We start from the raw sequence: 20,174 nt of genomic DNA, 5'->3' as shown, positions 1-20,174 counted from the left end.
CATAAATTACCCAAGACAATGGCTCAAGATGAATCAGTAATTTGAGATACACCCACGGCACACCCACCATTCCACGAAATATTCAGATATAAATAAGTAAATTTATGCTGTCTAGACAGCGGGTGGGTCTAGGGGTAGTCTATCGATTCATTTACCTAATTGCCTCAGAGAACCACAAAATAATCGACCCAATGTTCGCTCCAATTAGTTGTTGACGGGATAGCGGGGGGCACACAATTTGGGGCCTAATGTTGGGTAACCATGAATTTCTACATGGTTCCGTATTTTTTTTACCTCATGTTTAACACAATTAAGTTTCAGTCAAGTGTCAACGCAGGCCCAGGGCCTGGGAAAGTGCACAACTTGTGGCAGCACTGCGACGCATTAAGTATACGCCAGGCTGGCCGTACAAGCCATCGAAAGGAGCAGGAGCACCATGATAAACAGTTTAAGTCATCGATTGCGACTGGGATGTTTTATTTGATCATATACACGCTGTTATTGCCGTTGCTCTGGCCGATGGTTGAAGTTAAGTGAATAGATAAAAGAGGAAACAACTTTTACTATAAGAACCGCAAGGGATGCCATGCCGCTGACAGGTGCGACATGCCAGAGGGAAGCGCATGTTCCTCTATTTCAGCTCATATTTATTATGAGGAAGAGCTTATAGCATCCGACATGGGATGGAGCGATGGCGTTCTAGGGCCAGATCCAGAGAAATGCTCTTGAAGCTTGCGTCAAGAGTGTGCATGGAGCATGCAGCAGAACTACGAGCTGGCAGGGTGGCTGGCTGGCTGGCAGCTGCTTCCGTCATATGTATGTTGTGTGCACATGTGTGTGTGTGTGTGTGTGTGTAAGTGAGTGAAAGTATCTGCTGGATGGGGGTATCTGTGTGTTTGCAGGAGAGTTGGAAAAATAGCTTTCAGCCATGTGGCCGAGTGCTCCTTTGGTGTCTAACTGAAGTTGGGATTTCATGATGATGATGCGGCTGATGAGGATTATCTGGATCCCACTTCAGGGGAAGATTTGCATTCGCTTGGCCAGCGTGTGGCCAGATACTTAAGTGCCCGTGTGTGTGCGTCCGTATGTGTGTGTGTGGTTGCAGCTGCACCAACAGTGTAGTCTACTTTGCGGCGTTCACAATCGTGACTGACTGCTGTTCGTGGGTACCACAGTGTGGGATAGGACATGCCTAATAATGGTCGTGGAATGTGTGAGTGGCCCTTGCCCCATCACTCACCATACGCCCTACCACCCCCTTTCCACCTTCGCAGCTGCTGCTCATCTAGCGGCGAAAGTATGTCAAGATTTACGCGCATCGTTAAAAGAACGAACAACGAAAGGACGTGAAAGAAAGTTGTTTGTCTCTGTGACATGTCTGTATGTATGTATGTGTGTGTGCCACACACACGCAAAGTGTTGCCCCGCGCCCTTAAATACAAAAAAAAAAATGCTCTTCAGCGCTAACGACACGTCAGTCAAAGTCAACATACACTTCAATTTCTGTTCGGTGGGGCAGGGGAGGGCCTATGTGGTTAGGGGATGAACCGAAATTTAACACTGTCACTTTTTTTTGACAACTCACACGCACACAGTCACACACTCACACATAAATTCGTGTACATGTAAATAAATGCGCTGTCATAGGATGGGGAAAAAAGCAGTGCAACAGACAACCTAAGAGACGAGAGGAAGGCTGCCCATCGAGGAGCAGAGAGTGTAAAATAGAGTAATAAAATGAAAACGAAAGAGGAGAGGAGAGCAGAGTAGAGAGGAAACTACGAGTATAGGAAGGAAGTGGAAACAGTGTAGCACTCTCTGTGTTTTTTTCCATTCCGCTGCATATTTACTTTTCAACTTTGTCACATGCCAGCCATTTTGATTTGCGACCCCTTTGCCACTCCACCGAGCTGCTCCCCTTACCACTCTATGCAGCCCGGCCTCCCCAACTCCCCAACTGCCCACCTCCCGACTCTCATGTGTGGACCACGCCAAATGAAAATGTGGAACAACAGTTAACAGAATGTTTTATTTAAGCACGCTCTTCAGCTTACTCCATCACCATTTCATCTTTTCCGCCTTCCGTCGAGGCGGCTATTGAGGTATCGAGGATCCAATAGACACGAATCCCTTATACCAGTTTGTGCGTATTCATTGTCTGAGCAACAATTGCACCCGAAAACGATCTCTATTTTTGCATGTTTTCATTTACCAGGGTATTGAGAGATTCGACCCGCTCTTTCAGCTTTATTTCTGTTGTTTCCGTTTAGTATTTGCGCAGTTCTGCATTGCTGACATGTCTGGCATTCCAAAACAGTCAAACACAAACATTAAGCACACACACAACTACATATTTGTGGTACATATTGCAACAGCCACGCCCCATTTGAAGCCCCACTGGAGCCATGCCCTGAGGTAATTAAAAGTGCTTGCAGCACCAGCAGCAGGATTAGCAGCTGCATCCTGCCTGGATTCCTAAAACTCCTAAGCTCTCATTGTTTTTTGTTTAAAACTATTTTTATTTATACCATACTCTATGGCATTACGTATACGCAGCGTGAGGCCATGGAGAAACCTAATTTTCTAGCTGCTGACATCCATCTGTGCATTGGCTGGTCCCCAAGTGTCCGTTGGCTGGCAGGCGGCACGTAGCTTCTACAGAGCAAATATTAGGGTTATGAGGTGGGCTGCTCGAGCGGATGAGACCGCAACCTACCTGCAAGAAGCTGCCGGGGCGGTGGCGTTGCTTGTAGAGGGCATAGCATGCCCAGCCTGGTAACTGGACCAGGCCCAATGCGGCCAAGAACCAGCCGAAAACTGAGGGGGAAAAGGAGAGCAGTGAGAGAGAGAGAGGAGGAGCTGGGTCTCCTTTCTTACCATGAGCTAAAGCGGGATAGGCCACGCCCTTATATGTGAGGGGCGACATGTCGAGCAGCATGTAGAAGAGAACAGCGGCCATCAGGCCCGGCGTGATGAACAGCCAGCAGAGGCGCCAGTACCAGCCCGTCTCGATACCCATCATGAACTTGATGTCCGCACAGAAGCGATGGACGCCTAAGAGGATACGTGCTTAGAAAGAGACCAGCAGCCACTCAAAGGACTCGCATGAGTGGAGAGGCGGTAGGGGACTCACCATAGACCCAGGCAACGGCCACCAGTTCGCCAATGGCCAGGATCAGAGCTGTGAAGGACACGCCATAGAAGTCCACCAGATTGAGAATGAATTGCCCGCCCGGCGTCATGTAAACGATGCTCACGCCGAAACCCACGACCGTCAGACAGCTGGCCAGAGCCCATGTGGGCGTCGTACGTGGCCCAAAGTGATCCCGGACGACGCGCAGGATGCAGGTGCCCATGCCCACGGTGCTGCCAATGCCTAGGACAAAGAGCATGAGGAAGAAGAGGACCGCGAACATCTTTAGGTAGTTGTGCTTTAGGGCGCCCAAGGGGCAGGCAGCTCGCGATACCTTACCTGTGGCACATACTCGAACCGGGCAATAGCCTCCGGATACGAGATGAAGGCCAGACCGGCCCCGCCCTTCACAACGCTGCCAATATCTGTGATTCCCGTCTCCTTGGCCAGATTCCCCAAAATACCAAAGGTAATGCAGCCGGCGATGATCGAGGAGCAAGAGTCCATGGTGGTGATGATCACGATGTCCCTGGGGGAGAGACGATAGAGCCTAGGTTAGGCCATGCATCGGGGACTCCCCTAGGGGACAACTCACTTGTAGACGTTCCTGTTAAAGTTGTTGTAGCTGGCATAGGTGATCACGGTCCCGAAGCAGATGGCCAGCGAGAAGAAGACCTGTGTGACGGCCGCATACCACACCAGTGGATCGAGCAGCTGCCGCCACTGCGGCTTGAAGAAGTAAATGATGCCATCCATGGCCCCGGGGAGGGTTACAGCTCTGAACAGAAGGACTAGGAGCACCACATAGGGAAAGACGCCCAGGAAGTAGGCGGCCTTGCCACTGCTCTTGATGCCGCGTATCAGCACTGCTTCAATGATGAGCCAGGACACGGCCAGACATCCGATCAGATCCAAGTTCGGCATGCCCAGGCCATTGTCAATGTTAGGGACTTCGTGGAGTATCTCACGTCTGAAGAAGAAGAAAGGGTTACCTCCCATACTAGAAGAATCCTCGTAGGACTCACTCAAAGTACAGCTGGGCGGGGGACATCTTTCCCGTGGCATTGACGATGCTTCCATCATGGCAATCACTGCCCCACTTCTCCCAGCACCGACTCCAGGGCAGCTCCGAGCCCAAGGAGGCCACCAGAAACCTCAGGGTCAGGGCCATGATGCTCGAGTAGTAGGTAATCGAGGCCCCCGTGGCCAGCACCTGTCCCACTGCCACGCCCTTGAGCAGGGGTGCCATATCGAAGGCCTTGACCACTCCGCGGCCAGTGAACTGGCCCAAGGCTATCTCCAGATAATACACGGGACGGCCAATCACCAGCAGGGCAATCAGATACGGAATGACGAAGGTGCCGCCGCCGTTCTGGAAGGCAATGTACGGGAACCGCCAGATGTTGCCCAAGCCCACGGACAGGGAGATGCACGAGAAGAGGAACTCCAGGCCATTGTCCCACTGCTCCGTTGGTTTCGTAGCCTTCGTGACCTCCATCTTCAGATTCGATTCGCGTGAACTGTGCGCCTTGAGGTGGCGCGACTTACTAATCACAGTCGAGATGCTCGGATACGTGGATACTTCCAGAGCAGTGCGACAATGTCAAACCCACACTCGCTTATCTGGTTCGTGGCGGACCGGGGCTGTAATCTCATCTCGAAAACAGCTCGGAATCATTCTTAATTGGCACTAATAAAAGGCGCTAAGTGAGCGATGCACAGATGCCAGCCAGACCGAGACTGAGACTGAGACACTTGAGATGGGATCTATTAGAGATATCATGTTCATTGGTCGCGTTGAATGGGACATTTCTCATTGCAAGGGCTGGAGGGATTAGCGAGTTGTGAAATGCGGAAGCCTCTTACGTTGCGATTTAAGATTAAAATAAGCCACAGATAGTATAACGAAACCACAGATGCATAAACATGATGTCGCAATTAATGCACCACAATCGTCCCCTCTGGTTCGACTATCTTCCCCTAGATTTTCTTCGAATTTCAGCATTTAAGCAAAGTTAATTAATGAATTTTAACCCCGGAGTTCTTATAGAGTTTCTCCACCACCACGTACACGCCACCAATTTCTTCTCAAAGCAAAAGATATTTCATAAAGTCATCAACAAACATCTACTAGCAAAGCTCTCTCACGAAATTTCCCACTAAGTTGGCAGCTCTTTGGGTTATTACTCTCTCACTGTATCCACCTCTCCGTCTTTGTGCCTGTCTGTCTGACAGCTCGGAAAGTTTTTAATAATTTTCAAGAGTTTTCTAATTAACATCCCAGCACGAAAGCCACTGCAACTGCGAGTGCAGCCTGAAACTGAAGCTCAACAGGAGAACAGAAGAACAGAAGCAAGGAGCAGGAAGCAGGAAACATGCTGCCAGTTACAGGCCAAGCTCCTTAGCTCAACCAAGACGTAGATTGGATGGAGGAGTGGAATCCGCCAGAGGATGAGTGGTGTGCAGTGGAGAGAAGCGGATGGCGGCTGGCAGATAGTTGGATAAATGCCACTGAGGCAGCAGTTGAGCGTTCCATTTTGGTGACAATTTTAAATGGGTTTTTAACAACTTTTCCAGATTTATGGCAATTAAATGCCTTTGATAGTGCTGATTGCCTGCACTGTGGCGGCCTGGTCGTGGGTTTAGATGCGGCACTAGCACTAGCACAAGCACTCACTAGTAATTAAGTCGAATGCAAATGGATTCCTCTTTTTTCTGCATTCCCGATACGCTTTGACGGAGGGGCTTTAGTCGGCTGCAAGCGAAATCGATTTCAGTTCTCTAAATTCCCATTGATTACCAGATTGCAATCTGCATTCGGATTTCATGCATTTCCCATTCCATTCCGCTTGCAGATTGTGCATGCTTCAAAAAGTGATTTGGCCAATGGAATACGTTCCTCTAATAAATTAATATTTCAAATCCGTTTGGACAATGTTTTCCTTTTATAGCCGGTACTCGAAGAGTTTAGGGATATATTAGATTTGTGTACGTGCATGTTACAGCCAGAATGAAGGACAGACCCCATAAAGTATATCTAGTATTGATCAGCATCAACAGTCCGTTCATGCCTCTTGTTTGAAGCCTAGTTCTCCGAGACTATACATCCTCTAGGGCCCCCGCGATCCTTCTGGAAAAAATCGCACCCGATGCGTTGGTAACTTCTTGGACAAATTCCCGTATCGGACTAAATTGAAACAGAAATTAGAGCAGGTTAAGAAAACACATTTATTGGGGGGTGGTAAGAGGTCGATGTGTCCCGAATAGGTGGTTGGGGGCCTTCCAAGCTTTGAAGCTCCTTTTCTTGGCTGGGCAGCGGCAGAGGTTCAGAATCGCGGATCATCGCTCGCGACTTTGTCCCAGGTACCGCTTCTTCAGGTCCAAATCGAGACAGGTTGGAGGTTTCCCCGCCCGTTGTGCGAATTTACAGTAGTTTCTCTCTGGTCCAATACCACCTTAGTGGGGATCCCCACCCTTGCACTTCGCCTTGCGGGACTTGCGGCGGCGTGGCTTTGAGCAGCTTTTCTTAGACTTGCGGCTCTTGCGTTTCTTGCAAGCGGACTTCCTGCGTCTGCGCTTGCCACAAGCCGACTTCTTTCGCTTAGACTTGCCGCAGCTGCGCTTTCTTTTGCGTTTCATGTCACAGTCCACCTCGTCCAGGGAGAAACTCGAAGGAACCACTGAAAGAGCTGCCGTGCTGTCTAACTCATTATCTTCCCTGCAGAGCAGGCTGCTCTTGCTTGGCTTAATGCAGCTGGCAGATCGATATTCGGACTTTTGGGACCACAAAGGAGATGCTGCACTCACTGGTGGACTTAGATGCACAAGGAACTCACCCGTCGGTACCGGGCTCGGTGCTCTGGGGACATCGCCCTCCAACGCTGCGTCGCGACGTTTACAAACTTCTGTCCGGACTGCATGGATCCAAACCGGCGCTTACATTCCCGCATGTAATTTAAAAACGCGACAGCGGAGCTCCTTCTGGACGAATCTGGGAGGGCGACATCGACGTCGCTGCTCCCCAATTCGGCTTCCGATGAGGGCTTTGCATTGTCGACTTCCAATTCGATTGAGGAAGCGAATTGAGTGCGTAAAACGGATTCATTGCTCGAATTTACACCGGACACTGACATTGTATCTCAAAAGTATTTACAACAAATTTCGGAAAATCTAAAAGTTATAAATGGAAGCTCACAAAAAACTTAACAATTTGGATTTGTAGCTAGATGTTTCTCGTATGAATAACAACCTTACACTGAACTGAGGCCTGGTCTTGCTTTCGACCCAACAAATTTGGTTCAAGTGAAAACTCAGAGACTCCATTGATTGGGTATTTTTGTGGAAAATTTATGCACATTTTAGCTGGGAGAAGTAATTGCTAAAAGGCAGCCATAGTCGTACAGACCAATTAACCTGCTCACATGTCTTTTAAAGCTATTTGAAAAATGCACATAAGCGCATTGTACCAACTTAGTACCATCGCATCAATGCGGCTTTCGAGAAAAGCACTTAACGATGATCAGGTCAACCGCATCACGTCAGAGGTGCGTACTGCATTTGAACAGCGGGATTACTGCAAGGCACTATTCAAAAACGTAGGAATCACAAAGCTGCTGCCACAAAACACCCATAAGCTGCTCGAGTCAATTCTTGGGCGTGAGATGTAACATAATCGAAGCTGGAGTGCCCAAAGCCGTGCATGACGGAAATGCCTTAACATAACCAGGTAACAACCTCAACGTTTGCTGATGACACCAGATGCCCAGTGAAGGCACCGGCACAACTAGTCCTCCATCTATTAACTGCTGAGTGATGGCGACAACGAACATAAATTAAAGCATGTTGCTTTTACTCTTAACAAACACAGCTGTCCTCCTTTGGTACTAAACAAGGCACGCGTCGTGCTAAATATACCTGGGCGTCCATCTGGACAGACGTTCACCTGGCGGCAGCCCAAAGAAGCCAAGAAGACGCTTCTCACAGCCAGATTTCCACTGGCTAATAAACCGTCACTCTCCCCTAAGCTGGGACTATAAAGTCCTCTTATAAAGAAAATTCGACACTGTCCAGCGAGCACAGTCCAGAATCCTGAGAACCATCACCCAGGCACCAAGGTCTCTCCACACAGACTCTCCACAAACTCGTCAAGGATGAGATACTAGGACAATGACCAAAAAATCAATCACAGCTCGCCTCCCACCGGTACTCCCAACTTTGCAGACACAGCCGACTGCAGAGAAAAGATGAAATAAATTAGAATACGATTTGATACCTTCTGGTCAGTCCCTTACTTAAAAGTGGAGATGATATAAACACACAAGATATCTGTACTAATAAATATATGCAAGATGCGCCATCTTTTAGTACGCTGTGTAAATATCGAACAACCGATTTTAAACTACGAGGTATTTTTATATAATTTGGTCATTTCGAATTTATTCAAAATGATTTTTAAACACAATATCAATCAAGTGGCCACATTTCTTGGACACAATAAAACATGCCTTTTTGGCAGATTCCTCAAATACTTTTTTGGAGATCCTCGGGTGGTATGGCACCAATGTTCTCCTTGAACTCTTCTATGGTTTGCTGGCGTTAACTTTGCTTTTCAAATAACCCCACAAAAAGAAGTTCGGAGTCGTCAAATTGGGAGATCTGGATATCTTCCCTTTTTTGTTTCCAGACGTCCAGGGAAACCTGAATAAAACCAGTAACCGCTTAGATCCAAGCCAAATAAAATAATATTAGTCGCACGGCAGCGGTACGCTTTATGGAACAGCGACAACAGGAAGCCAAAGGTTGATTTTCTGAATTATTAAAAGTATTAATTATTGGCTACCCTCCGAATAATCGGTCCAACGGAAATTCAATCGAAATATTTCGGAGAAAACATAGCAAGCGGTTGTTTATATGTTATTTCTGGCACTTTTTGGAAGTTTTTATGCCACTATATTATCATTCTGGAGATGATTGGATGCGATGGTAACATCTTGGACAATTCCACGTACTGATACAGAAATTAGGTTATTTAAAGAAAACATACATTTATTGGTGGGTGGTAAGAGGTCGATGTGTCACGAATAGTTGGGTTGGGGCCTTCCAAGCTTTGAAGTTCCTTTTCTTGGCTGGGCAGCGACAGAGGTTGAGAATCGCGGATCATCGCTCGCGACTTTGTCCCTGGTGCCGCTTCTTCAGGTCCAAATCGAGACAGGTTGGAGGTTTCCCCGCCCGTTGTGCGAATTTACAGTAATTTCTCTCTGGTCCAATACCACCTTAGTGGGGATCCCCACCCTTCTTGCACTTCGCCTTGCGGGACTTGCGGCGGCGTGGCTTCGAGCAGCTTTTCTTAGACTTGCGGCTCTTGCGTTTCTTGCAAGCGGACTTCCTGCGTCTGCGCTTGCCACAAGCCGACTTCTTTCGCTTAGACTTGCCGCAGCTGCGCTTTCTTTTGCGTTTCATGTCACAGTCCTTGTCCAGGGAGAAACCCGAAGGAACCACTGAAAGAGCTCCCGTGCTGTCTAAAGTCTCCTCTTCACTGCAAAGCAGGCTGCTCTTGCTTGGCTTTATGGATCTGGCAGATCGATATTCGGACTGTTGGGACCACAAAAGAGTTGCTGCACTCACTGGTGGACTTAGATGCACAAGGAACTCACCCGTCGGTACCGGGCTCGGTGCTCTGGGGACATCGCCCTCCAACGTTTCGTCGCGGCATTTGCAAACCCCTGCCCAAGGTGCTTGGATCCAAACCGGCGCTTGCATTCCCGCATGTAATTTAAAAACGCGACAGCGGAGCTCCTTCTGGACGAATCTGGGAGGGCGACATCGACGTCGCTGCTCCCCAATTCGGTTTTCGATGAGGACTTTGGATTTTCCTCTGCTGACTTGATTGGGTGCACGCCGCTGCTTTCTGCGTTTTCCGAGTTACACGATAAAAGATAGTTAATCTCGGATTCATCGCTCGAATTTGAAACAGAGCTTGACATTTTGTCTCAAAAAAAGGTACAACAATTTTGGAAAAAGTATAAGTCAAAATGGATGCTCACAAAAAACTTAACAATTTGAATTTGTAGCTAGATGTTTCTCGTATGAATAAAAACCTTAAACTGAACTGAGGCCTGGCCTTGCTTTCGACCAAACAAATTTTGTTCAAGTGAAAACTCAGAGACTCCATTGACTGGGTATTTTTGTGTGTTTCCAAATTGAGTTTTGAGTTTGGAAAGGCAGGATCAGGGTATTGTTGACAAAAGTTTCCTCTCTTTGTAGAGAAAATCGATCTGCATTAAGTGAAGCTTTTACCATTAAAGAGTATGTATTGGCATTCCCTTGTTCGCTCCTTTGTTCCCCTTTTTCTCACTTGTTTTTATGTATTTAGACCATAAATTATCGCCCATAAATTGCCATTAGCTGGGAAAGGAGAATGCAGTCCTGCAGAATGGAGTCCTGGAGTTGGGTTAATTAAAGTGCAGTACAGTACTGGTGGTAGTTGTGAGGAGGGCTGTGGGGTGGAGCGGTCCTCAACTAACTTTAATTGCAGCTGCAAAAGGGCTGTGCCGTGCCCCTGCCACACGCAGATTTTCGAGAGTGCAAAAACAATGAGGGCCAGCGAAATGAGGCAAAAACTTTCATGGTGCCACAAAATGGAGCGCCCGTGTGTGTGTGTGTGTGTAGGAATCAATAGGAGGAGGGAAAACTTGAAGCTCGTTTGCAGGCCCATTAACAAGCAAAAAAGTGTGCCCTGTGCAATTAGTTTTCCCATTTTTCCTGGCTCCTCTTTGCTTTTTCCGTTTCGGTTTCTCTTGTTTCGGTTTTTCTACGTAACAAGTTTACTTTTTAAATTGATTTCAACAGACTTTGTAACAACTTCCGTTTCCGCTTCCACACACATACACACACACACACACACGCGCGTATGTGATGATGTGCGTGTGCGTGATTGTGTGTTCTTTCGTTTAAGTTTCGACATTTACCATCCAATCAACTTTTACCCAGCGTTTTCGCACTCTCTTTCTCCCTTTTGTCACGTCATGTCAATAATATGTCTCTCTTTCTCTCTCAGCCTCCCCGCTCTTCCGCCCCTTTTCTGTTTCCAATTTTTAACTACAATTTCATTGAGCTTACATTTAATTTGGAATTAATTTTTAATCATTTTCAATTGAATTAAAACGCGTTGGCTGCCACAGCTCTGACAAAATGAAACTTTTGCCCTGCCACCTGCCACACAAAAACCGTGTCCCTACGCTGCCCCCAAATGCTGCTCCGACACGGCCTCCTGCCCACCAGGGAGAAGGGGGCTCCCAGCCCGCGCTTGCGGTTGGCATGTTGTAAATAAATTAGCTCCATTCATTATTGAAACGAAAATGCGTTAATATTAATTATAAACTATTCTCCATTCGCATTCTCTCGTTGCAGCTGCGGCGCCCAAGCGGAAATTAACTTCTGGGTGAGTGGAAGTTGCAGCAATAATTGCACAGAATGTGCTATGGCCCGACTACGTGGCACCTAGTAATTGGATCCAACCATAGCCTGCATTCCGAAAGGGGTTTCGACCAGAAATGATTTCGCATTGCCCCCGCCGCTGCGGCGCGCTTAGCGCGTGCCTCAATTATGGCCGAGCCAAGGCAACATGCCACTTGAATGCATCGCGGAGCAGCAACAAAGTTGCACTCCGGCGAAATGTCAAGGGAAGAAGCTCAGGTGGAAACTCTGGCGGAAACTCTGGCCAAGTGTTTAACCCAGTTTGCAGTTTTGTGCCCAGCTTCCTCTACCGCTGTATGGCGCAGTTTTATGGCCGTCCTTTGTTGCCATTGTTGTCGATGGCTGGCGCTTGTTTGTTGGCTGTTTGTTGGTTTGTTGGCTTGTTAGTTGTTTGCTGCTATTGCACTTGCTGCACGTAATTGTTGCACTGCCGGTCGGGAGTCGTGAAAAAGTTATTAAAATGAAAAAGGCAAGATGCGAATCGATTATGCTGCATGCTGCAGCGGCACAGCGGCACAGCGGCCGAAAGGATTCGCACAATTGCCCCAAACTTGTGGCACACAAAAAACTTTTATTTCGGCACACCCGATCCGATCCGAACCGAGAGAACGCAAAAACTTAAAATTGACATCGAATGGCAGAACCGAAAGCTGCTGCAAAGAAAATCCCGAAAACCGAAACAAAAGTGAAAAGTTTTGGCAGTTCTGGCAGTGTGTGAGGAAAGTTTTCCCTCCTCTTATTTTCTTTTCTTTTCTTTGCAGAGATGATAAGCTAGTCGGCCCCCCACTCACTCCATCTGGCACGCACGCTTTTCGATTAAGCGCAGCATCTAAAACAGAGCCCTGAGATCGACACAGTCCCTGGCAACAGTATAACCAAAGCCAGAGCATGTGCCACCTCCTGTGCCTGTGCCTGTCCCTGTCTCTGTTTGTAATGCGAGTTTAACAACTGAATTGTTGACTGACATTTAAATTTTCCGGCACAATTTGCATTTCTTTCGGCCCTTCGTTTGTCCTGTCACTTGTCGGGGGCTTTGTGTGTGTGGAGCTTATGCAAATAATAAGCATTTCCTTTCGGGTGTCTCCATTACTTGCCTGCCACGTCTAATTTCGACTAACTTTTGAGGGCAACAGCCCCAAAGCCACCACATGCCCAAGAACCACGACCCCCATGGCCCCCATGGCCCCCATGGCCCCCAAGACCGTGTTCGTCTTCGTGTTTGAGTTGGCAAACAAATTTCAATTGCAAGTTGGCAAATTTTCATTCCTTTGATGTAATTTTCTGTGGCACTTGGCCTGCACTTTGGCACCGGCATTTGGCCACATGTTCTTTCAGGGGTGCTCGTGCCCCCTCGTTGCAATTAAATATGAAAAGTATTTCTCGTTGTCCGCCAAACTGGAAGGAAACTTGGCTGGGGGAAATCCATGAAAATCCATTTGGTTGGGGCTTATCTGCAATCCGCTGTTGACAGCGCAGCCAAAAGGAAATGCAACGTTACCCCACCCCCCCTTTACCCCACTTGTGGCTTTGACTGTGGTGGCTCTGGTCGAAATGCAATTTGCATGCCAAGAAATAATTTTATAGCTCTGTGATTCCCGGCCCGAAAGGGAATTTCGCATTCATTGAAAATGTCTTTGGCAGCTTTGGCGAACCGAACCTCAATGGAAGCTGACAGCTGAGGATTTTCCGCCATCCCCGTCCCCATCCCCTTCCAATTGCCCTTCAACAAGTGTCGTTCTAATAATGCTCGACATTTCTGCAGCGTAATTGTGAGTGGAACATCTTGGGGCCAAGCGGCGTATGCGCAATCTCATTGTCACTTTGTGGATCAGGGGGAAAAAGAAGAGGCACACATACTACTCGTACACTGGTCGTTGCTCTAACATTTGATTATTATTTTCCATGGTCATAACTCATTGAAGGACGAAGCGGAATGAAAAATGTTGCACTTTTTTACAAGGAATTTAAAATTTATTTGGCTGTAATCAAATAAGGAGAAACATATTCCAAGGAATTTTCTAAATGGCACGAGAGTGGAAAATTGGGAAAAAAAGCGAATTTCATTGTCAATTCAGTTCCAAGAAGAGGCACGAGTCCCGAGACAGAGAAACTTTTGATCCTCAAATTTAAAAGGAAATGAGTAAATATTTTCCACTGAATTTATGACTTGAATACTTAGGAGTAAACCAGCCATTCTTTGAGATATCTATTATGCCATTCTGCTGTTAATATTATAAATAAAAGCTAGAAACTTCTAGAAATATATTTAAAAATTTTGACAGAATTATTTTGTAATGCAGGAATATCATAATGTAAATGTTCTCAAAATTTGGCAAACTGTGGTGGGAACGAGGGGTGAAAGAGAGTGTGTGGGTGTCCATGGCCTCTTGTGGCTTTGACAGCCGCCAGCTGACACTTGAGGGCGCCGCCCGTTAACGTCGTTTACCATATTTACGCTTTAAACGTTATTTATTTGCCGCCCGAGTCACTGCCACCACTGTCCCCCGCTTTTGCTGTCAGCTGTGTGCCACTCAAGTTTGATATTGTCAAAAAGTGTGGCAAGACCAAAGTGTTAAGCGCTCTGGCAGCAGCAACAGCAGCAGTAGCACCACCAATCCATCCCACAGAAGCAGCTCCTAAATGGGTTATGGATGAGAGTGTGGAAGATATTTTGGTGGAGATTTCGTTGGGCTTTGGCTAAGTCCAGAATGCCACACTAAGTGGCTTTTTATCAAATGTACTTACGAGCATGCCACCCAGGATATATTGTGTATATATAAACGTGGATTTGTTGTTTGGCTTTTGTGTCAGCCGGGGATGAGGCAGGGCGGGGAAAAGGCCAGCGAAACACTCAGTCCGAGTGGACGGGGTCAGAGTGCCTAAAATAACAATGATTAAATGTAATTTTGGGGACCTTCCTTCCCCTCCTTTTCGCCGCTGGAAAGCTCTATAGTCTAATTGCAATGGGGTTTCTGCTTTCTGCCGCAGAAGGAATAAGGGTTAAGCGGTATGGTTAATGTCTGGTTCTGGGTCTGGGTCCTTTGATTGTGTTGTAAGCTGGAGGCATGATTCAAGCATGAACCGTGCCTAGAGAACAGTGACACCCACTCTGACAATATCAACAGCACCAACACCAGCGAGAAACCACCAACACTTTTAACAGCAGCCATTGGAAGAAGCCTAAAGCTGCGTAGTGCGACCATGGGATACCCTATAATTTGAAAATGATCTGTAATTCTCAAAGACTCCATGGCGTCGGATATTGGTGGATCCTTTAGCTTTCATTGCCTCTTGGATCACGGTGCCTATGCAGACATAAAGATCCGCTCGCGAATGCTTCGTCCTGCCTGTTGCAAATAGTTTCTGCGCCCAATATACCCTTTGAACTCTAGGAACAAGGCATGTAAGAACACTCCAAAACACCGAAAATGAAGTTGTTGGGAAGTTTGTCTGCTGTGCGCTTCTGCTTCCGTCGCCATTCATGTTTGCTTTCTCTCCAACTTGTCACGAATGAAGAGCACGGTGCCAGGGATCTATGTGTCTCTCTGCTCTGCTCTGCTCTGCTCTTCCCCGCCCTGTTGCCACCACAATGAGGGCTGTGCGTAGTGGCGTAGTGGCGTAGTGCGAATGTCGCTGCCGTGGCCTCTGATGTTGCTGCCGTGCACTGTCAACAGCAGCAGCAGCACCACCACCACCACTTGATTCCAACACAAACAAGGACCCTCCCTCCCTGGCTGTGCCTCGCTTCGCTATACGTCGGACGTAATTACACGCTATGTCTGTTCCATTCAGCCACCAATCCACCCACCACTAGACTCCCATGAACCGCCCCCTCTGGCTGTTTGATGTGCGTGTTTTATTTCGAGTGCCATTTGTTTTAATTAAAATTATTTAAAGCGCTTTCAGCTTCAAGTGCTGCCCCACAACGCGACAATTCAGCAACTTTCAGGGATCTCATGTACATGAAAAATGATAAAAACAATATGTTAGACGGGACGGACAGTAAACACAATGTTTTTCGCCATTTACATGATGTAGTGGATCGGTTTTAATTAAATTAGTGCGCATCCATTCCAGGCATTCAATTTCCACCAAAAACAATATACACAAAAGAGTTTAATGACATTTTCGTACGAAAAGTGAAGTAGCTTGAAAAAACATAAAAGCTTAATACAAATATATGATGATGAATAGTAAATATGGCTAGAGCGTAGAGCTTATCCACTAGTACATACAGGGGGGTTCCATCAGGGTCTTTTTAGCAAAGAAAACTAAGGAAACCCTTGTGTGGAATGAATATTTACATATTTAAGAAAAAAATTGTAGAAGAAAGCGAAAGATATGTTTTATTAAAAAAAGCCTATAGCCCCCACCCCTCTAAAAAAAGCAGAAAATATTTATTGCCGCCTACAGCTGTAGTTTATTGTTCGCCCGAATTCACATTTTTGCTGATTTGTTTGCCAATGAATCGTCTTTTTATTTGTATATTTTTTTGTGGTAAACACCAACACACAGCTAGCTAGACAGAGAGAGAAAGGGAGAGAGAGAGGGGCACTTAACAACGGAACGGTTCCTTGGCCATTTTGTTTGTGCTGTTGCTGTTTCTCTGTGCGTTTGTTTGTGCACACAAATGAGAAAAACCAACGTGGCAACCATAAAACATACACACACCCACATACATATCGTAGATACACGCACACACACATAGAGAGAGAGAGAGAGAGAGAGAGAGAGAGAGAGACAATCGCACTGACGTACTCATGTTTGCACAATAAAATTTTCAACAATATACGCGACAGGGTCTGCTCGAGTCGGCTCTTTGTACTTGAGTAAATTGGATCTGTGCACAGGGCCGAAACAGGGCCGTGGGATGTTAAAATTAAATAAATATTTGCCTTAAAGCTTTACGCTGCCTGCGAGAGGAGCGTAACCAGACACCCACACGGCGCAGCACCCAGCGGTATTTAAAGCAGCCAACCGCAAGAGGAGACCCGGCCGAAATGGCGGCTGAAACCGAAACCCGGGGCGAAACAAAAGTCTCAAGCCTTCTCTCGAATGGAGAGGTCTTTGAGAAAGTATTTCTAGAGAGAGAAGTCATCGAGGTGGAATGCAGGGAAAGGTTCATACAATTCTTTTGAATGGGAAAAAGGTTGAATCGAGGTCTTTTCTTTGCACCGTCTGTACAGCTGCACGGAGACAATAGTGGGATATTTTTAGAACTACGTTACTACCTATAAAATACCCGAATCTGCTGATCAGTTCCCCATACTCTAGGGAAGATTCCGATATGAGGGTTTACATATTTCTGGTGATAATATCCGTGACAGCCCTCTGCCAAGCGGCGGGACGTGGTCCCAGCCATAGTGTCACATGGGGATCACGCTCCTTCCGGGACATGCATCTGCGGCGCGATATCATCACCGAGAAGTCCTCGTTTTTGAGAGTTGTCACAAGGGATTTAATCTTCAAGCAAAATGTGAGTTGTACCACGACTATCCCCTTGCGATCTGCCCAGAGATTAATTGCAACTTGTTGTTAAAAGCCCAAACTGGCCCGAACCATCACCCAAATCGTGATCACCGACCAGGTCCGCGACGGGCAGGGCGGCTATGCCTATCTGCAGGCCGGCGGTCCCCAGACCACCTACGCGAAGATCCACTTCAAGAGCCAGCGGAACAAGGGCTTCAGCTTCATCGTGGATATCTACGGACTTTAAACCGCCATTCAACGGATACTTTTAATTATACACGCACTGTAGCCCCCTTCTGACAGTTCTGATTGTTTGTTTATGGCCTGCGAATATTTATCCAACGGGTTTGTTTAGTCAGTGGATGCACATTCTTTTTGCATTTCATGTCGGGCAATCGTACATTTACCATGTGTACTCAACATTTGAATATACAATTTGCCAGAGTCAAATGAACTGCAGTAATTTGCAGTTGGAGAGCGATATAGATATAGATACAGATACAGATAATTTGGTAAATTGTGCAAAAAGTAAAGCATTTTAAAGTAACATATATGTGTGGGGAGTTTCGGTTATTTAATGACTGTTTAACATGAAACTACAACATAAAATTGGGATATAAATAGCAAGCAGGAGAAATAACTGGCACAAGGTGAAAATAGGATCTCAAAATGGGATAATAGACTGTTCCTCCTGTCCGGGATAATGCCGAAAAAATCCCCACACAGAACTAGTTGGGGGAAATTCTGATTGCTGTAAATATTTAACAGAAACTTGATTCAGCACAGAAATAGCAACAATACAGAACCTTTGAGCCGTAAATCATTAATGCACTTACAGCCATTATAAAGGCCACATCAAAATGTGTGTTTGCGGCCAAGGTCGGTCGGTATAGGCCGAACTTTAAAGGTTATAGCCGCTCGATTCGATTGGAAAGACTAAGGTTATGGCTTGATGTGTGGTGTGGTGGGGGCTGTGGGTCTGGTTATTGCTCGTAATTACACTTCCCATTCAGGTACTAACGAGGCGACTTTTCGGTTTGCCCTAGATGGGGGGAAAATGTTACGAGTAGCCCCAACAACAGTCAGTGCCATGGGGTGGTAGGCGGCAGGCGGCAGGTGGCAGGGAGGCGGTGTGCTTTTGCCATTTAGCAAATGTCAGGCACTTAGAGTCGCCTCGCTCCCTCACACACGCCCGTCCTGTGCTCTATGGCTTTCCTCCCTGAAAGTCAAATAAATCCAATCAACACACACACACACACACATACATATCGTATCCCCGTCTGTGTATACACTCTTACATATGCAAATTAGCTGGGTTATAAAATTTAATGTATTGAATGGATCCCTGTGCAGGACCTGGAGCATCCCTGGGCATCCATTGATGCGTGCTGCAATACACAGAGTCCTGTCTGTATGGGATATGTACCGGGGCGACCATCAATCGTTAGGAATTAAAATTTTATTGTGCCATATTCCCCAAACGACCGACCGAAACGAAGCGGAGATGCCACACATCCCATAGATGCGCCATTTGCTCGATTCTTTTATGGATGGTAAGGCTTTTGAGGTGGAATCCAAAATGTAAATTGCTTGCCGGGTTCGCACGGATCAAACAACAAATATGTGGGTTAACAGGTGCTCAGGATTTGACATTCCCTTCTGGCTTCGACGTGCAACATCATGTAGAATGCAGTTGTGGCAGCTCTGATTGACGTCCGCTTTGCATACAAGAGAGAGAGAGGGAGAAAGAGGGAACTTACAGGATGTTACGGTTACCCCCTGCTGGTGACCTCAAACGCCAGTCAGTGGGAGAGCTTCGGCTCCCTTTCAGGCAGGAGAAGCTGCCATTGGGGAGCAGGGTGGAGCCATATATTATGCAGGTGGCTTGTTGCTGTTCGATAAAGTGTAAATTATGGGAAACTTGCCAGGCACTTGCCAGTCCCCGTGTCGCTTCTGGGTATGCCACTACTCCTTGAATCCTTGGCCTTTTGCCACATCATTTCTGATATCTTTAGTGTCTGTCTGTCTGTCTGTCGGTCCGGCTGTCCGTCTGCCTGTCTGCATGCGTGTATACCATATTGTTTGTATTGTATTCAGTGAGTCGGAATCGAAGACCATTCGTAATTAAACACAATTTATTTACATGTTTAGAGATGACAGAATGTATGTTTCGGGCTTTAAAACAACTCAGGTGCTTCCATGGCTCATTTGCATGTGAAATTGATTGGAAATTGTGTCTCAGTGTCTGTCGTAGCATTAACCGAAGGAATTACGAACTTTCTCTAGCTTTTTCCTTCTCTTTCTTGATGGTCTCAGCCGAGATTTGCATTTGCCTTTGACGGCATCAGATTCCTTTGCCTCTGTCCTCTCCGGGCCATGCCCTATTTCTATTTTCCCTTGACACCCCCCTTAATTTTTCCCTTCCAACAAAAGCACAAAAGTGAGACGTCGTCTCGTTCATTTCACAGCCAATTTTGTGCGTTATTTTTTCTTTTTACTGCTGCTGCATTTTCTCCGACCTTCTGCGCTTTCTTTTACAGTGTTTTTCCTGTCATGTCCTTGTCTTTAGTGGCCTTTTGTGCTAGGGTCTCTCTGCTGTTTGTGCTGTCTCTGGCATGCGGCATCGTTGCAAGTGTGAAAGCAGCCAGCAAACGGATCCAGTGAGAGACTTTTGTTTTTCAATTGCCATTTGCCATATTTGCGGCAATTGTTTTCGTTTTTCCCAGGCAGTAAATGCAGTTGCTTCAAGTGAATCTTGGTTGCCACACAAAGGGTCTTATGTGGGGGGACACACCCCCAACAGATCTGTACGTACGTATGGCACGGCAAATTTTCGGCTTAAGTTTGACTCGTGCCGCACGGACTTTAGCTACAGTTATGTTGCCTCCATCTTTCGGGGGGGATGGTTTGGGATACGATACGATAGAAGCTTGTTATGTGCATTCACTCGTTGCACAAAACACACAGATACGGATACAGACACAGACACAGACACACTGTTGCAGCTAGCTAGTTTCCTTTCCTTGCCTCCATTTCTTATGCTTATCAAGGGAAGCTTTTTCAACGTGCTAACAAACGAGCAAAAACAACACACATA

The 20,174-nt window shown here is 46.7% G+C and overlaps 5 protein-coding genes across 7 annotated transcripts in view; 2 read left to right on the top strand and 3 right to left on the bottom strand.

Annotated features, from left to right (window-relative positions):
* The window catches only part of LOC6590970, a 39,588-nt gene that overhangs the window by 7,628 nt on the left and 11,786 nt on the right, over nucleotides 1-20,174 (top strand). The window contains exon 1 of one of the 2 annotated variants that reach the window (XM_026986974.1): nucleotides 11,556-11,573. The exons of the other annotated variant lie outside the window; for it this stretch is intronic. The gene's annotated coding sequence lies outside the window, so the exon portion shown is untranslated. Of the gene's footprint in view, nucleotides 1-11,555; nucleotides 11,574-20,174 lie in introns of those variants that run through there. 2 annotated transcript variants of the gene reach the window in all.
* Nucleotides 2,512-4,681, bottom strand: LOC6591188 (sodium-dependent nutrient amino acid transporter 1). Of its 2 annotated transcripts, XM_002015876.2 has the most exons (7): nucleotides 4,159-4,678; nucleotides 3,729-4,103; nucleotides 3,473-3,662; nucleotides 3,134-3,416; nucleotides 2,878-3,054; nucleotides 2,717-2,817; nucleotides 2,512-2,655 (listed from the first exon to the last, which is right to left on the bottom strand). In XM_002015876.2, the coding sequence occupies exons 1-7, from the start codon at nucleotides 4,629-4,631 to the stop codon at nucleotides 2,584-2,586; spliced, it is 1,671 nt and encodes a 556-aa protein (XP_002015912.1). In that variant the 5' UTR covers nucleotides 4,632-4,678; the 3' UTR covers nucleotides 2,512-2,583. The 2 variants fall into 2 exon arrangements, with proteins under 2 accessions (XP_002015912.1, XP_026842776.1); XM_026986975.1 differs by lacking the exons at nucleotides 2,512-2,655; nucleotides 2,717-2,817; nucleotides 2,878-3,054 and having other exon boundaries at nucleotides 3,200-3,376; nucleotides 4,159-4,681.
* Nucleotides 6,338-7,292, bottom strand: LOC6591187 (histone-like protein 18C). Its single transcript, XM_002015875.2, has 2 exons — nucleotides 6,970-7,292; nucleotides 6,338-6,907 (listed from the first exon to the last, which is right to left on the bottom strand). Exons 1-2 carry the CDS (start codon nucleotides 7,264-7,266, stop codon nucleotides 6,590-6,592), a joined length of 615 nt encoding a protein of 204 aa, XP_002015911.1. The 5' UTR covers nucleotides 7,267-7,292; the 3' UTR covers nucleotides 6,338-6,589.
* On the bottom strand, nucleotides 9,153-10,129 carry LOC6591186 (histone-like protein 18C). The gene is made up of 2 exons (XM_026986976.1): nucleotides 9,787-10,129; nucleotides 9,153-9,724 (listed from the first exon to the last, which is right to left on the bottom strand). The coding sequence occupies exons 1-2, from the start codon at nucleotides 10,114-10,116 to the stop codon at nucleotides 9,407-9,409; spliced, it is 648 nt and encodes a 215-aa protein (XP_026842777.1). The 5' UTR covers nucleotides 10,117-10,129; the 3' UTR covers nucleotides 9,153-9,406.
* On the top strand, nucleotides 16,896-17,324 carry LOC6591185 (probable salivary secreted peptide). The gene is made up of 2 exons (XM_002015873.1): nucleotides 16,896-17,084; nucleotides 17,151-17,324. Exons 1-2 carry the CDS (start codon nucleotides 16,896-16,898, stop codon nucleotides 17,322-17,324), a joined length of 363 nt encoding a protein of 120 aa, XP_002015909.1.

This window comes from Drosophila persimilis, unplaced genomic scaffold (genome assembly GCF_003286085.1).
Source record: "Drosophila persimilis strain 14011-0111.01,24,50 unplaced genomic scaffold, DperRS2 tig00000002-arrow-pilon, whole genome shotgun sequence".
Lineage (NCBI taxonomy): Eukaryota > Metazoa > Arthropoda > Insecta > Diptera > Drosophilidae > Drosophila > Drosophila persimilis.
This window is presented reverse-complemented; position numbering and strand designations above follow the sequence as displayed.

Coding starts and splice junctions, on each gene's coding strand:
- LOC6591188 (XM_002015876.2), bottom strand. CDS start 4,631: ATGGAGGTCACGAAGGCTACGAAACCAACGGAGCAGTGGGACAATGGC. Junction 3,055..3,133: donor GGCCGTTGCCTGGGTCTATG/GTGAGTCCCCTA, acceptor GTATCCTCTTAG/GCGTCCATCGCTTCTGTGCG. Junction 2,656..2,716: donor GCCCCGGCAGCTTCTTGCAG/GTAGGTTGCGGT, acceptor TTTGCTCTGTAG/AAGCTACGTGCCGCCTGCCA.
- LOC6591185 (XM_002015873.1), top strand. CDS start 16,896: ATGAGGGTTTACATATTTCTGGTGATAATATCCGTGACAGCCCTCTGC. Junction 17,085..17,150: donor ATTTAATCTTCAAGCAAAAT/GTGAGTTGTACC, acceptor TGTTGTTAAAAG/CCCAAACTGGCCCGAACCAT.
- LOC6591186 (XM_026986976.1), bottom strand. CDS start 10,116: ATGTCAAGCTCTGTTTCAAATTCGAGCGATGAATCCGAGATTAACTAT. Junction 9,725..9,786: donor ACCGAGCCCGGTACCGACGG/GTGAGTTCCTTG, acceptor TGGTCCCAACAG/TCCGAATATCGATCTGCCAG.
- LOC6591187 (XM_002015875.2), bottom strand. CDS start 7,266: ATGTCAGTGTCCGGTGTAAATTCGAGCAATGAATCCGTTTTACGCACT. Junction 6,908..6,969: donor ACCGAGCCCGGTACCGACGG/GTGAGTTCCTTG, acceptor TGGTCCCAAAAG/TCCGAATATCGATCTGCCAG.